This window comes from Hippopotamus amphibius, chromosome 11 (genome assembly GCF_030028045.1).
Source record: "Hippopotamus amphibius kiboko isolate mHipAmp2 chromosome 11, mHipAmp2.hap2, whole genome shotgun sequence".
In the NCBI taxonomy this organism is placed as follows: domain Eukaryota; kingdom Metazoa; phylum Chordata; class Mammalia; order Artiodactyla; family Hippopotamidae; genus Hippopotamus; species Hippopotamus amphibius.
In genome coordinates, this window is record NC_080196.1 from 19152664 (window position 1) to 19170298 (window position 17635).

The following is a 17635-nucleotide window of genomic DNA, read 5'->3' on the forward strand; positions in this document are numbered from 1 at the left end:
CTGAAGGCCAACTTTTGGCTGATCACTAAAAAGCATTCCTATTACCTGTACAACTTTCCAGAGTTGCTTTCTCTACACAGATGTCAATGAGGCTTAGCATATGAATGTGAAGAGACTGAAAATGATTCTCTTGGTTAAAGGATTCTTCGTTGCTCTTCGACAATTCTCTCCACTTCACTGAGAGGAATCGTCAAAACTCTGGAAGGAACAGTCTTTCATCTTTGGCGCTGGTGGATTTGTCTCTGAATAAGAGGGAGGTATAGGATCCAAGGGTGGTGGCATCTCTGCTGATAAGATTCTGTGGTCGGGTGAATGGCATAGAGGGTGGTTTCCATGTATTAAAACGAAGCTGATTCATTTGGTGAGCGTGTTAAAATGCTCATGCCCAGGCCCCACTCTGAGATGCTGATTCAGTAGGGTAGGGATGGGCGAGGACCCTGAAGTTTTAAATAAACAATGCTGATTGTTCTGATGTGACAGGTCCCCTGGAGACTTAGAAACACAAGAGCTGATACCCCTTCCAATGTAGGCCAGGCTGTTTCACCCAGGTGGCCTCCTGGGGGACTGTCCCTTCAGCCCTTTCCCCACTACAGTCTGAAGACTGTAATATTCTCAATAAGGAAACTGCTCACGACTTTGCATTTAAAGGAGGTTTATTCTTGTTTTCATTTAAATATCAATCTACGCTAGAAAAAAGGATAACTATGTACTCCTCTAAGTAGAAACTGACCCATCTGTAGGCAAGAATTTGTCTTACCTATAAGTCAGCAATGGCTCTCATCAAATAAACTGATTAGTCAATTAAATACAAGTTGTTAGCAAATGTTGGAGAGGGTGTGGAGAAAAGGGAACTCTCCTGCACTGTGGTGGGAATGTAAGTTGGTACAGCCACTATGGAAGAGTTTGGAGGTTCCTTAAAAAACTAAAAATAGAACTACCATATGATCCACTAATCCCACTACTGGGCATATACCCACAGGAAACCATAATCCAAAAAGAAACATGTACCATAATGTTTATTGCAGCACTATTTACAATAGCCAGGACATGGAAGCAACCTAAATGACCATCAACAAATGAATGGATAAAGAAGATGTGGCATATATATACAATGGAATATCACTCAGATATAAAAAGGAATGAAATGGAGCTATATGTAATGAGGTGGATAGACCTAGAGTCTGTCATACAGAGTGAAGTAAGCCAGAAAGAGAAAAACAAATATTATATGCTAACTCATATATTACGGAATCTAAAAAAAAAAAAATGGTACTGATGAACCCAGTGACAAGACAAGAATAAGGATGCAGATGCAGAGGGTGGACTGGAGGACACAAGGTTGGGGAGGTGGGGGGGCGAAGAGGAAGCTGAGATGAAGTGAGAGAGTAGCATAGACATATATACACTACCAACTGTAAAATAGATAGCTAGAGGGAAGTTGCTGCATAACAAAGGGAGATCAACTTGATGATGGGTGATGCCTTAGAGGGCCGGGACAGGGAGGGTGGGAGGCAGTCGCGGGAGGGAGGGAATATGGGGATATGTGTATAAATATAGCTGATTGACTTTGGTGTACCTCAAAAACTGGTACAAGAGTGTAAAGCAATTATATTCCAATAAAGAGCCAAAAAAAAAAAAATACAAGTTGTTAGGATTTGTGAGGGATCCATGCATAAGATGCGGCAGAGAGAGGACTACCAACCTTTAATAACCACCAGGATTATTATATTTTACAACGATGGACACAAGATGGATAAATACACTCTTACCAAATACTAATTGTTTTCTTGCTATTTTTCAAACTAAACAGACTAATTTCAAAGCTCACCTGCCACATAAATATCTTCTAATGGATGTCATTGTTTATTTATTTATGAATATTTATTTATTTATTTATTTTGGCTGCGCTGGGTCTTAGTTGCGGCACGAGGGATCTTCGTTGCAGCATGTAGGATCTTTAGTTGTGGCATGTGGGGTCTTTTTTTAGCTGTGGCACATGAACTCTTAGTTGCATCAGGTATGCAGGATCGAGTTCCCTGACCAGGGATCAAACCTGGGCCCCCTGCATTGGGAGTGCAGAGTCTTACACCCACTGGACCACCAGAGAAGTCCCTGTTTTATTTATTGAGTTGAACAGAAATAGAAGCAACTTCAGATTTGCCAAGGTAATAAATATCTTTCAAAGTGGGAAATGCACAAAGGCAGTGGCATATACACATGTTTACAGACATACAAATCATCACAGAATTCTAAACTGGAAAGGATTCTTAGGATCATCTGGATTGACTACATGTACCTCCAGCCTCACTGCACAGAGTGGAAAGCCAAGGTCCACACAGATGTTATAGCCCAGTGAGTATGTGGCAGAGATGGGACTAAAACCTGCGGCTTCTGAGTCCTAGCAGAGAGAACTGCTAGAACCTCCAGTCTCTCCACTTGGAAGATAGGCTGATGGGTGCATATGAGAAAAGGAATTACCAATGGTGTGATTCGGCTGCCTTCAAAGGGACATTGTTTCTAGATACTGCCTGAGAGTGTCCAGAACAGGGGGGATAGTCCCATTCCACACTAGGCTGGTGGGACCATCAGTCAACTCTTTGTAGGGTTCAGGGCTGATGGCAGGGACCCTGACAAATTGGTGTACACACAGAGGACAACAAGGATGAAAAGGTACCTGGAAACCAAGCCACGTAAAGAAAAGTGGAAGGAACTAAGAGCTTGAGAAAGATTGATGGAGCTACATGACAGCTGTTGTTAAGTAGTTTAAAGGCGTTGGTAAAGAAGGCTACGGGGGTACCAAGTTGTAGGCGGGACCCAAGTGTAAAGTTAGGCAAGTGTGAAGATTTTCGTAGGATCAGTGTGGTTTAATCTTATCTCTAACCAGACTACACTGAGGCTGTATCCTCCTTCAGGCACTGGGCATGCTGCATAGCAAGCACTTAATAAATACCTGTTGAACTGAAGCAGAGTAAAAAAATGTGCTAGATAATCAGGCTCTTCATTCTTAATTTTTTTTCTCCAACTTAACTGCCTGTTGGAGGATTTAATTGCTAATCAGCTTAGGAGTCAACTGGATGAGAAATTCTCCATGGACTAGACACTATGCTCAGGTCAAAGGTGTACTGATCAGTGACTGAGAACTGAAAAACAGGCAAAGACAAGAGGAACGTCAATTACCTTACTGATGTGAAACTCCAGGCGTCTCATGTATCTTTCGATCGTTTTAATTTGCTGGAATTAAAAGAAGAAGTTTGACAAAGTACAGCCATTTACAGTTTCACTGATTAGACTTGTGTGGCTATCTTTATTATCTCATTATCAGGAGTAACAGAAAATGTTAACTATTTCCCCTTTCCCTCCTATCGTTGTTGCTGCTTTAAAGATTCTCTAGTATCAATTTACAAAGTATTGATATTTTTAAAATATTGAATAAACACTCTGAATTAGCTATGGAAATCCTTACGTTTAACATCAAGAGAGGTCACCCAAATGGAATTCACTGGGTTTATGGAAGGACAGTATCATATGGGAGTACACTTAAATTCCTTCATAATAAATTTTATCAGCTCAAAAATGAACCCCCCCACATTTTAATGTTTCTGAAATTGGGGTGCATTTTACAACTGCTACTGCCTGTGCAGGCCCCAAGATAATCATAGTTGATTATGTGTCATGTCTTCCATATGAGTTATAAATATTATTACATGTTAAATTTTATTACCTTTCAAAATATTTGCAAAAAGATGATACTATGATTCAACATTAAAGGTCTTGTACATACAGGAAGGTGTGGGAAAAAAATCTACATCTAAAATAGGTATAAGAGAGTTTTGTCACTGTATATATATATATATATATATAAAAGATACACCTTTTAAGTGAAAAGAAAGAACTGTGTCACAATTTAGTTGGAATCACTCTTTTTCTTAGTGGCACATAAGATAATGATGTGTTTTCCAATCAAAGAGGTCTTCCATTTGATGAAATATGATAGTTTCCATTTAGAGAGAAAACAGGTAAGGACCTTCAAACCCTTGGGAAATTCTTAAACTTATCAGCACACTGAGAAACCCTGAAACCTGGTGACATTCTTCCCGAAAGTGACCTTAAACACATCATTGGGTCTGTAGGTCATAGTACTTATTCATCATCCTCATTAGATAAAAGCACAAACATCTCCAGGATAAGAAAAATCATCATTTCTCTAGGATCTTACTGGACCCAAAAGGGGATCACTGACTTCTCAAGGATGAAGGATTTTACTTCCCAGTAGCTCCCGCAACATAGAACAATAACTTACCTTGTCTAGGTCATACAGCACACCCTAAAATTAAAAAAAGAAAAAGGAGTATCTGGATTAAAACATATCTTCCTCAAAATCATTACTGATATGAACTGAAGGATTCTGTCTGCATTTCTGCATCAGCAGTGAAATAACGATTAGCCCCATAATGTTCTGTTGGACTTTTTGATATTTGCGTTCAAACAGTAAATATCTGGGTTATTTTAAATACAAGTAAGAATACTTTTAAGAGCTGATATTTATTTATACTCTCTGTCTCCAGAATTCCACCCTGTCCTCTCTGCCCTCTGGGAGCCTCAAGATGTTCACTTGCTATGAGCTCTCCTCTCTTATATAGCGAGGGGCATGTAAATTCAGGTTCACTTAAAAATTAAAAAAATAAATAAATGTTGTTAACATAAAAAGTAGCAGTGATTATATGTGTTAAAAAAGACATGCCTTCCTGTTTAAATATTGAGACATAAAAACTGCTATTTAAGAAGAGTCCTTGAGGGTGTTGGTATGCTTTTCAGAAATTGTTTTGAAAGCAAGTTTATTCTTGTGTGCTCAGAGTATCACAGTAGAATCAGGACACTAAGCCCACATCCCCCATCAGGAGGGTTTTTATGGAATACTAGCTTCCGCTGGAAGCTCCTCCATCCATACGCCATTGTTCTCCAAGGGGGAACGTTTGTTGCCATTGTTCAAGGACAATGGCAAGGACATTCAAAGATCTGAAGGCCACTCCACAGAGACTTCTACGTACATGGCAGCAGTTAATCTTCTAGTATCATTAGACTATAAAACCTTTAACTTCTATGAAGCCTTTAACGTCTAAGCCTTTGAAAAGGACAACAATATACCTTTTAGCACTTCTTTTAAAAAAGAAGATAACAGCTATTCATGTACCTCATACATGTAGACTATTCCCGGGCTTTCTGATGCCTTGAAACATTAAGGCATAATATCATTTAGAACTTCACAAAATCATTTAAAATCATTAGAAACACCTCTTCAAGCAGACAAGTCCTCACAGATTTATTAGAGTAAACTTGCAAGCATCTCCAACAACATAGTGTGTAGCTGAACTGCTCAAGGACTCCTCTGACTTCTCCTACAATGACCTCTTGAGCCTCCTTTCCCTCTCTGGTATCACTGACCTATTATATTTTTAAAAAACTGGAGATAAGAGAAGTTCTGGGTTCCAAATGCTGTACTAATACAATGGTAGGAAAACCCCAACTTTTCATTTCCTTATATTACTTGGGAGGAGAAATATAGGGAGTTTTCTTTTTTTTTAAGTACTTTTTCCTGATTACAAAGTTTGTCTGCATAAACATGCTTCAAAATTACTGGAACATATTAAGAATAAAGCATTGAAACACACATCAGGAAGCAGATGGTACTCTGCCCCCTGGATCTGCTTTTCTTGAAGGTTCTTCCTTGGCCCCATACCCATGCAATAAGAGAAGCTACTTAGCGAAAAATAAACCCAAAACAAATAAAACAACAACGAAAAAACCCCCACTGTGTTAACACCCTAATGATTAGATGATACCTACCAGGCGAGAGTTTCTTCTCATATCTTTTAACTGAGCTGTCAACTTGTCCAGCTCTGTCTGGTGAACCTCCAGATATTCACTGCGAAGATAAGAGAGACATGATCGTGAACTCCGTGACTGTCAAGTGGAATCTGGTGCTGATGTTGACCTTGCCTTTCTAAAGTGGGGGTGGAGTGGAGGGTGGAGGGCGGGGATTAAGAACCCGAACCTTGCTCTGTGGAGTGCAGAGCTGGTGGGGAAGAGGCTCTGCATTTTCCCGAGATCTCCACATTTTGAAAGCTCTAGTAGTTGCATCTGACACTATCCAGGTAGTCAAAAAGGAGAACGCCTATGAGGCTGGCAGTGCAGGAAAGAAAAACCAATGTGGAGGGAAGGGCAAGAACTAGGGAGTCCGTCTTGGATCTGGGCTCACAGAATTCTACCTAGTTCCGTAGGACATCGACGGTATGCATCTCACCACATACTAGGGAAGTTTCATTTTGAGCAAATCATTGCTATAATATACTCAGGAAGGGTTTAGAACCCTTCTTCAGCAATCTCTAAAACAGATATGTCTGTCTACCAGTGTTTAAGTAAAATCCAACATTACACAGAGTTAAATATAAACATATTACTATTTCAGATCTCCTTCAATGTTTGGCTATGATATGGAAACCCAACAGAGTTCACACCTTTGGGACTTATTTAAAGCTCCTTCAATTATGGTGCAATAATAAAATACCTACTACAGAAATAGACATTCTAAAATTATCTCATAAGACTAGATTTTCTCACCCTCCTGAGCATTTTAGAAAGGAAAAAGGTTTCAGTGCATTATTAGGTTTGATGTTCTTACTCAAGTCCATTTTTCAAAGCCCTGTAGACCTCTTCCACCCTTGTAGGCTGAGGCTCTTTGGGAGGGCTGCTGTTCTTGTGTCCTAAATTGTGCATTTTCTTCAGTTTGGCCTGAGGCTTCTTGAGAGCGGAAGGATTTTCAATGAAGGAGTTACATCTGTGGAAAGAGAAAAGAAAAGTCGAAACTGAGTCTTGGGCATCCAAAACGATCTGACCACATAGAAGCTTTTTAACCATCTTGTGTTTGTATTAGTGTCTATTGGGGAAGGTAACGTTCCCTCATATATTAATAGATCTGAGCCATCCTACATTTAGTTCCGTGGTATGAGATTTAACTGCTGAAATCTGGAAGCTTTGCTGGGCAGTGGTTACCCAGAGTCAAAGCCTCGACTCAGGTAACGTACACTCCGAGTGAAAGCATGTCACATCACTGAAACCTCATGGGAAGCCAAGGACAACCATTTCTAGGTGGAAATAATGAACAGGCAGAAGGATATAATCCAGCTAAAAAAATAAGTGTGCTGTGTGACATGAGGCATAGGCGTCTATTAAATTTGACTGGGATGTGAATGAATACTTTTTAAATAAAGGGCCATTGGAACCTCCCTGGTGTCACAGTAGTTAAGAATCCACCTGCCAATGCAGGGGACATGGGTTCAATCCCTGGTCCAGGAAGATCCCATGTGCCATGGAGCAACTAAGCCTGTGTGCCACAACTACTGAGCCTACATGCTGCAGCTACTGAAGCCCACGCACCTACAGCTTGTGCTCTGCAATGAGAAGCCACTGCAATGAGAAGCCTGCACACCACAACGAAGAGTAGCCGCCGTTCGCCATAACTAGAGAAAGCCCGTGGGCAGCAACGAAGACTCAACACAGCCAAAAATAAAACTAAGCATTTTTAATAAATAAATAAATAAATGAATGAATAAGTAAGTAAATAAATAAATGGCCATAAGCATGACCAAGGGCTAATTCTGTATACTGTGTTTTTTCACAAACTGAAGATTTGTAGAAACCCTGTATGTCAGATGATGGTTAGCATTTTTTAGCAGTAGAGTATTTAATTAAGGTATGTACATTGTTTTTTTAGTCATAACGCTATTGTACACTTAATAGACTAAAGTATAGTGTAAATATAACCTTTACATGCACTGGGAAACCAAAAAATTCGTGCAACTTGCTTTATTATGATATTTGCTTTATTGTAGTGGCCTGGAACCAAATCTGCAGTATCTCTGAGGTATGTCTGTAGTGTTAAAGTAAAGAAAAGCACACATAGCTGGATGAACAGACTTTTTTTAAGTTTTATTTTTTATTTATTTATTTTTTCACTGAACTGAGTGGCTTGTGGGATCTTAGTTCCCCGACCAGGGATCGAATCTGGGCCCTGGCAGTGAAAGTGCCAAGTCCTAACCACTGGACTGCCAGGGAATTCCCTTAAGCTTTATTTTTATGGAGTAAATTTTGTTTAGGTATAACATGAAACTCAACATCTCTATTAGTGGCAGGGAGGCAGCCTGCAGTGGTAAGATGGACACCTGGTTACTTAAACCCAAACTACTGATCTGATTAGGAAGCTAAGAGGCCAGACTACTCACTGACCCAGCCGTCAAGTGGAAAGCTGAGACCTCTGAGTCTAGTAGGTATCTGCTGTGCACCTTCCAGGTTAATTCTTACTTACTTTCCTCTGCCATCACCATGTGCACTAAAGGGGACAATACAGGTCAAAGCACATAAGGCTCCTAAGAATGTAAGACCTTTATCATGTCAGAAAAACCAAGTACCCACTTTATTCCATGTTACCTATTTCACTACCTGTGTTTTCTTCCTTGAGTTCCCCTAAGTCCTATTTTAGATGAGGGGAGATACTGGGGAAACTGAAAACTAACTTTCCCAAGTCTGTGTCTGAAAGACATCTGCTCCCCAGAGTCAGTCTGCAGAGTCAGTCTTTATCCACTGCATAACTTCATACCAAAAATAATCTCCAAAATCTGGATACAATGGAAATGAGCTTCAAAAAGGGGTGTGGGGTGATTTCAAACTCTATTACAAAGCTATTGTAATTAAAACAGTATGGTATTGGCATAAAAACAGACACATAGATCAATGACTAGAGAGCCCAGAAATAAACCTACCCATATATGGTCAATTAATTTAAGACAAAGGAGCCAAGAATATACAATGGGGAAAAGACAGTCTCTTTAATAAATGGTGCTGGGAAAACTGGACAGCTACATGCAAAAGAATGAAACTGGACCCTTTTCTATACCATATAAAAAAATAACTCAGGACTTCACTGCCAATGCAGGGGACAAGGGTTCGATCCCTGATCTGGGAAGATCCCACACGCTGAGGAGCAACTAACCCATGCACCACAACTACTGAGCCTGCATGCTGCAACTACTGAAGCCCCTGCACCTAGAGCCTATGCTCCGCAACAAGAGAAGCCACCGCAATGAGAAACCCGCACACTGCAAAGAAGAGTAGCTCCCGCTCACCACAACTAGAGAAAGCCCACAAGCAGCAACAAAGGCCCAACGCAGTCAAAAAAAAAAAAAAACTCAAAATGGATTAAAGATTGAATGTAAGACCTGAATCATAAAACTCCTAAAATAAAACACAGGTAGTAAACTTCTTGTCATAGGTCTTGACTATGATTTTTTTGAATATGACACCAAAAGCAAAAGTAACAAAGCAAAAATATACAAGTAAGACTACATCAAAATAAAAAATAAAAAGCTTCTGCAAAGCAAAGGAAATCATCAACAAAATAAAAAGGCAACCTACTGAATGGGAGGAAATATTTGCAAATCATATCTGATAAGGGGTTAACATCCAAAATATATGAAGAACTCATACAACTCAATAGCAAAAACCAAACAACCCAGTTAAACAATGGGCAGAAGATCTGAACAGTCACATTTCCAAAGAAGACATACAAATGGCCAACATGTACATGAGAAGATGCTCAATATCATTAATCATCACGGAAGCGCAAATCAAAACCACAATGAGTTATCACCTCACCCCTGTTAGAATGGCTACCATCAAAAAGACAAGAGATAACAAGTGTTGGCAAGCATGTGGAAAAAAGGGAACCTTTGTGCACTGTTGCTAGGAATGTAAATTGGTGTAGCCACTATGGAAAATTGTATGGAGGTTATTCAAAAAATCAAAAATAGAACTACCATATGATCTGGCAATTCCACTTCTGGGTATTTACCCAAAGACAATGAAAACACTAACTCAAAAAGATTCATGTACCCCCATGTTCATTGTAGCCCTATTTACAATAGACAAGATTTATGGAAACAAACGAAGTGTCCACTGAATAGATGAAGAAACTGGAATATTATTCAGCCATAAAAAAGAATGAAATCTTGCCATTTGTGACAACATGGAAGGACCTTGAGGGCATCATACGTAAGTGACGTACGTCAAACCAAGACAAATACTGTACAATCTCCCATACATGAAATCTAAAAGAAAAACAACAAAAACCCAAGCTTGTAGATACTGGTGGCTGTCAGAGGCAGAGAGTATGGGCAGCATAGAAGAAATGGGTGAAGGGGGTCAAAAGGTTAAAAAAAAAAAGGTAGCAATGCAAACTAGCGGGAAAAAGACTACAACATATGGTGTTGCAATGGATATATAAAAAACCTTTATTGTTTTGTAAGAAAATATGTAAATATCCACCCCCAAAATAGGCAGTGGATGTGAATGAACGGGTTATTCCCAAAATAAATACAAAAGGCAAGTGAACTTAAGAAAGCACATTTAACCTCATTAGGGATGACATAAAAGGCTGGAAAAGAGTTTTAGAAAATGCTCAGTATCAACAGATGTGTGGATAAATGCACACCTGTTGTTCCTGGTTAGAGGATAAATGGGCTCAAACATTTGGAGGCACTTTGGCAACAGGTATCAAAGATCTGAAAAAAACGGGGCGGGGGTGGAGTGGGAGTAGGGAGAGCTATACATGTGTATTGTTAGCTTGTACGAAATCTTCAGCCACCTTCTTCGCAGGAGGAATTCTAAATGATAAAAATTTGAGGAACACTACGTCTTCTTCATGAAAGAGATTAAGATAACACAGGTGTGTGTTTTGACGAGGCCACATGCATGCAGACCCTCTTCAGAGCATCAAGGCTCACATCCCTCTCAAGCTGCATCCCAGGAGAGAACCACACACAACTTGCCTGGATCGTCTCTCCTGAAGGCCGCTGAACCCCGCAAAGGACTGACTCCTGATGATTCCATTGGGCCCTCCAGGCGAGAAGGATTGGGATCCTACCAACATGATTTCTGGCACTCTGGCAGGTAGTCCTGTAAGACAATGGAAAAGATTAAGGTAAATTACAGGCAGGTTCAAACAGAAGACATGCTAAGCTTGTCAGCGTAATAAGAGGTGACATGAGGTAATGTGAGTCATGAGGTCGTTAGATGCTTGTAAGACTTCTTTCCTACGACATGTTCTTTTTAAGCCAAAGGGTTCAGCTCTCATGTGAAGAAACACGCGAAGACATAAATATAAATTACACACTATTATCAGTTACTTTAGAGCTCCTTCAGGGATTATTTTTTAAACAAGGTTCAATCATACCTTCAAAATACTCAAAAACTTTGGAATGTTTCCCTCCAATTAGAACAACAATAACAACAGCAAAAGCACACAAATAGGCCAAGTCAAGTTTCAGACAGGTTCTGCCTCACTTTCAAAGCACTGTCCAGTCTTAGGGTGGAATTCTACCCTTAGAAGTCACAAGGCTAAAAACACTAAGTTTTTTGAGAGATGAACTTACTTAAACTTGTTCTCCCTTTTCTTACCCTTAAGTATATTTTGAAAGATAACATCGTGCCGCTGTTGTGGCAGTGAGAAAAAAGAACAGCACAGAGAGCGTTCACAAAAGTAGTGATAATCTAGGTTATGATAAGAACACAGGAGAAGGGGCAAGAAAGGTAAAAGGGAAAATACAGCAGAAAGCACATGCCCCGTTTCAGTCACTAGCTCTCCTTTTGTAAATTCTCATCACCACAGACCAAGAAGCGTTGTCAAAGTACAACTTCAGCTGGACAGAAGCCCAAGGTTAGTTCCCCCAAAGGACTGCCCTAGAACAGTTAGGTAATTCTATTTTATTTAGATCAGGAAGAGTTGAAACACATACCATTGTCTTAGCAGGTAACCTCAGTCCAGAGAGGGGGACGGGCTAGCAGGAGAAAGGGGACTCAGCCGCTGTCCAGACTAAAGATGTCCAAAGTGGGCAGACACCAATAGCATCAATGGTCGCCCTTTAAAACCCCAGCAAACAAGCACGCAAGTAAGCAAAGCTAAAAAAACAGCAGCAAAACACTCTTGTAGTCCGTCTAGATGTAATGGAAAAGCCAACTTCACTGGACCCTGCTCAAAGCTATTTGAAGCAGCTCAGCCAAGGGAGGAGGTTTGAATGAGTTGCTTCCCCAAAGAGAGAAGAACAAACAGCCCCCTGCCCCATGAGGCTGCAGGTTTCTAAATTCCCTCCTCCCCACCCACCCCAGGAGAAAGCAGCTCTGGGGCTGCATGCATTCTTGCAGGGTACAGGCGCTGACTCACTTGGCAAGAGGCTTTGCAATGAGCAACAGGTTGCTCTTTGATCTGGGTGGGACAGGAATCCCACCCATTCCAGCTAGGGCTGGGGGCAGGGAGGCTTAAGTTTTGGAGCATTCTCTAGAATTTTCAAAGTAGTGACGTAGAAGTATGTGTGTGCGGTAAAAATTAATATCTAGTGCACGAATGGCAGGACAAAATGCAGTTCAAATAAGGCTCTTTCTGGTTACTTCTCCCTCCCCACCCCGAAGGTTCAAAAATAACCATGATTCACATAAATCCTTAATGAGGTTCTCTTAAGTGTTCTTTGTTGCTTACTAAGAAGTGTCTCTATTTTCATTAAAAACACCTTCTTAGGTTCATAAAGCATGCCTGTGCCACCTTTGTATCACATGTGAACGTAGCAAATATCAACAAAATGTAATAAATATCAAGGAGAAGATCCAGAAAATTTAATAAATATCAGGAAAACGTGTTCTTTCTGTACTCAATAATTTTATAACAAAACCCACCTTAAATTTTCAATTTGGCAAATTTTATTAGTTTTATCTCATTTTGGAAATTATTGTTCAACAGGTCTGTTGCATCATGGCATTCACTGGTCACTGGGAAAAGACTTAAAGTATTTGAAATATTTTAACTGTGTTACTGTCTTGTACTTCCTAGAGATTATGTTTTTAAACCAAAAAGTTTTTTTTTCTCTTACCCACTGGATCAGTAGTTTCATGTACTGCCAGGCATTCTGATTTAACTAGCATGGACCTGAGTACTGGGATTTTGAAAAGGACCCCAGATGGTTCTGATGCTCAGCCAAGAAAAGAATAAAAGGATGATGCTGAATTGGTTGAAATTTTCAAGCTTCAGTTAAAATAATCTGCTACAATTTCTCAAGTGTCTAACTTTTAAAAAGAGTCAAATAAGCCTCTCTTTGCAAAGTTTAAATATTAAATGAATTAAACATTAGAACTGGATAGTGAAATAACTTTCCTTCTTCCCTCTTTTCAGTAATAGGTAAGAAAGTTTCTTGAGAACAAAACAAATGTTTGTCCTGGATTCTGAGTTTGTAAATTGCTTCAGAATGGGTAAAATCCTCAGACGCTTTTCATTACATTTATGTGTTGAATGGATGCCCGCTGGGAACAGGAAGCGGGGTATGTATGTGGGGCGGGGGTGGGGTGGGGTACGTGGTTTTGTGAATGTTCTGTTTTGCCTATCTGGTCTTAGAAATGATCATTATCTATCAGAAAAGAATTTGTCTGATAGTTGGCTTAGGCTGAGATCTCTATCCTGCCGTCAATGCCTCTGGAGGCTGACTCGCTGCCTAAGGAGAGTCATAAAATCATAAAATAAATTTGAGGGCATCTGCACAGGCTCTTGGAGAAAAAGAGTAGGTTAGGAGAGGGAAGGGCAGGTAGGATGAGGGGTAAGAGTACACAAAGCACCTCCCCCGTCCACACCCCTAACTCTTAATTAGGGGTGACAGTTCTTTGCTACTAGCTTTCTAATACCTCAGCCATTCTTCAGTGGCTAGTTATCCTGCAACTCGGTTATCATCTTTTTGACGCACCACTCCCACCTCTTGGAGCCCTAAGTCTTCAAGCTGCTCCCTGGCTTCCTAGAATCTCACAGACCTGCTTTCTTCCAGCAAAACTATCTCTAAAGCTACGTTACTCATTTTCAGGCTTTAAGAACTTCAAATTGGTTGCCTGTCATTTGCATTTTAGTAGAAGATGCTTCTTGGAACCAACCCCTTCATCTAAAGAAAGGACTGAAGTAGAACTGCATTATCACTGTGGGTAGGGATATAAAGTGGTACCCAAAGTTTGGAAGACAACAATAGTAGTATCTACTATTTAAAATGTAAAACATATCCTTTAATACATCACATCTGCTCTTTGCTATCTCCTGTGAAGAAATACTTAAGTTCACAAAAAAGTTATATACATGGATATTCATGACAGTCAATACAATAGCGGGAAAAAAGGAAAGGATGTAAATGTTCATCATTACAGGAATGGTTAATACATTATGGCATAATCATAGCCGTTAAAAACAATATGCCCACTAGAAAGATCCTCCCCCGCCCCCCGCCTCAGGCCCAGGATACACTGCAGAACAAAATAGAGTATGACGCCAGGAATGTTGGAATCAAAACATAAAATTATATTTATGAATAGAGAAGTTCTGAAAGTATACACAGACAGTCTATGGAGAGGTGGGATTAAGTGGTAGAAACATTTTAATTTTTTCTATCTTGCTTCAGTTTTTATAAAGGAAATGGATTTATGTATGATTGATATGATGCAAAATTCTTTTTTGAAATTGCAGACATTTGGAGTTGTCCAGGGTTGGGACTGGAGAGGAGAGAGAGCTTACATACAAGGACATATAACTTTGATGGGTAACAGTTATGTTTATATAGTTGTTTGTAAGTCTTGAAGAGGAGAAATAACGTATTAGGTTTCATAAATTCTGATTACACCAGAACAATTCAGATTCCCCGACGAAGTTTCCATTTTGACCTTTGAGCTACATACCAGTTTCTTTATTTTCAACTGAAGGACTTCTAGAGATGGAACTGTACTCGCGGTAGGATGCACTATACCCAGTACATATTGCTAAGGTTCACCAAATACCATATCTAATTAGCAAGAAATTTCACATAAAACAACAAAGTCTTCTTTGGCTGCTGCTACTTGAAACTCCTGGGGCTCTGAAAAACGTTTCTAGTCCCTAAGTTATTGACTTCTCACCTCGTCTTTCTGAAAATGCCAGCAGAACTAACATTCATTTTTGTGCACTAAATCCCAAAAAGTCTCAAATCTTCAGCAAACGGTGAAGCTGCTATGGTTTGCTTCTTACTTTGCTTTGTTCCAGGAGGCCTCGGCTATTACACCAGGCGGCCCCCCCTGCCCCGCCATTCCCATAATCCCTGGGAAGAACGGAATCTTTCTGGAAAGAATCCCCTGCACCTTGACTAAGAGTTGAACAAACCCTACCCTTCTGAGCTGAGCCTCTTAGCACAGAAGCCAGAAAGCCACAGTTGTTTCTCTTCTCCACTCTTCACACAGTGAAAACCACTGCCTTCTCCCTCATTATGCAGCGGTACGATCCAATTGAATAAACACCAGAGAGATGTGAAATTAAAATGAGTATAGGATTTCATGTGTTCTGATATGACACGGTGACACAAGTGCACGGAGCCTTGGTGGGTGCAATGAGCCACCAGCCGACCTGACGTTGCTAGTTTAAATTAGAAGGTAGCTTATCAAATCAGCAGGCAGTCTGGAAAGAGCCCTGAATCTGGAGATGGCAGGGTCTGGGGAAGGGGCTCAGGCAGATAAAAAAAGATCAAGGGATCAAGAGGGTCCCACCTCATCATCTCATGCCTTGTTTAGATCAGAAATAAAAGGTGCAATATGAATGCAGTGGAGAGGTAGTCAGTGACCTGGAGAACTCAAGAGAAGACCTGATTCTTAAGAATAAACGAATGAATGATAGAAGACCACCGTGGAAGGTTGCTTGGAGGGCTGGCCGTGAAGGGCACCCACTGCATAGCAGGCCTATGCGACAGACCCTCATGCCACTCCTGACAGTGCTACCGGGAGAAACAGCAAAAGTGGAAGAAAACGCTCTGCAAGTTCAGTCTAGGTGACACCTCCATTTCCCATTACATTTTTATAAACTGGGATTCTGGCTTAAACTTTCTTGTGAATTTGATTAGCCTGAGTGAGCAAGCTTCTCTCCCCAAATGTGAACAATTCCTCTCGGGGACGCCCAAGGTTAGGTAAGACAGGCCGACCTCCTTTCATCACCTCTCAGGCATGAATCTCCAAACTGATGAGTTCACCATAGAAGTGTCAGAGGTATTGATTAACCGATAGGGTAACTGGACAAAGCAACCAGTCAGCTAGAAGGAATGTTAATATTGATCATTAGAGTTAAGTATACTGAGACTCATGAAAGGAAATAGGAATCATTAGGTTATTTTTAGCTTTTCCACGCATAAAAGCACTCTGCTGTATTAGGAAAATACAGAGAAGTAGAAAGAAGTCAGGGCAGGAAGGAGGAGGGAAGAACCACATTGTTTCCATCACCCAAAGACAACTGCCAGCAGAAGTTTGGTGCGTGTAATTTTCTTCAACACTTCCCTTTCCATATAAAACAGAATTCTGAGCATAACGCATGTGAAATTTTGTATCCTGCTTTTTCTATCATAATTTTTAGAGCTATGTCGAGGGGTTTATAAATTAGTTTTTCCCTTCAACCACCTTTAAGAGGGTACTTAGGTCTACCTCACATTCCATGTGCTCCTTTGGATAATAAAAGGGACTCCATCCAGTCTACGTTATATATGCCTTTTATTTCTGATTTTAAGATATGGTCAAAGGCGAAGTGGACCCTTGCAAGGATGACACCTGGGCCTCTCTATGGGAAACAAGGGAGCGGATTAGCGTTTATACATGCTGGAGTTTCAGAACATCAAACATTATGACATTAAAAAAACACAACACTGAACATCAGTGTCTTAACTCTTGAAGAATAAGGTTTTTATGGTGTTTTTTATTCACTTAAACAAATTCTCTAAAATAGAACACAAACAGGTAATTCTGGAAGATCCCCCCTGCTGACAGAAAATATAACAGACATCTATGATTTCTGAATGAAGTTAGTAAGGGTATGTCAGTTTTCACCAAAGCATTTCTCACGTGGGGAGAATGTCGACTTAGAAATCAGTAGTTGCACAGACACAAAGCTACACCATCTCCACGTTAGGCTGAGACGATCCTCTGAGATAAGGGGATGGCCAGTAGGTCAGTTGGCAGGTTGCTGGGGTGACATGCTGGCAAAAGTAAACAATTCTACTGACACAATCAACCCAGGTGTTTGCCTGGTGCCAGGGATGGGAGCAGGCAAAGGACCATGAGAGAGCCTGGGTGGGGGGAGGGAGGTGGAACTGTTCTAAAACTGTGTTGTGGTGATAGTTGCACAACTGTATACACTTACTAAAACTCAAACTGTATACTTAAGATGAATAAATTTTATGATATGTGAATTTTACATCAACAAAGCTGTTGGAAAATCACTATCAATTTCCAGAAAAAGTCACCATTCCTTCTGCAAGAGGAAGTGCCAAGGAATCAGAACCTGAAAAGGAAAAGCTCAATCAATAAGCAACCACCTGAGAGTTGCATATTTTCGTGATTTGATCCTTTTCCCCATCGACACCACATACGACGCAGCACACTGGCCCCACTGTGCTTTCTGAGTCATTTCTTCATGCCTGGCTTGTGTTCCTCTGCTCTTCTCCCCCTAACAATGCCATCCTGTTTATGCTCCCCCACATCTTGGTCAAGAGCAGAAGTATAA

The 17635-nt window shown here is 40.4% G+C and overlaps 1 protein-coding gene across 1 annotated transcript in view; it reads right to left on the bottom strand.

The window, feature by feature from the left end:
* RIPOR2 (RHO family interacting cell polarization regulator 2) overlaps positions 1–17635 on the bottom strand; it is an 83370-nt gene that overhangs the window by 41603 nt on the left and 24132 nt on the right. The window contains exons 2-6 of the mRNA XM_057699862.1: positions 10881–11007; positions 6680–6835; positions 5845–5923; positions 4301–4324; positions 3178–3231 (exon numbers count right to left, since the gene is read on the bottom strand). Of these exons, the coding sequence (XP_057555845.1) occupies positions 3178–3231; positions 4301–4324; positions 5845–5923; positions 6680–6835; positions 10881–10981 (414 nt within the window). The 5' untranslated portion in view covers positions 10982–11007. The remainder of the gene's footprint in view (positions 1–3177; positions 3232–4300; positions 4325–5844; positions 5924–6679; positions 6836–10880; positions 11008–17635) is intronic.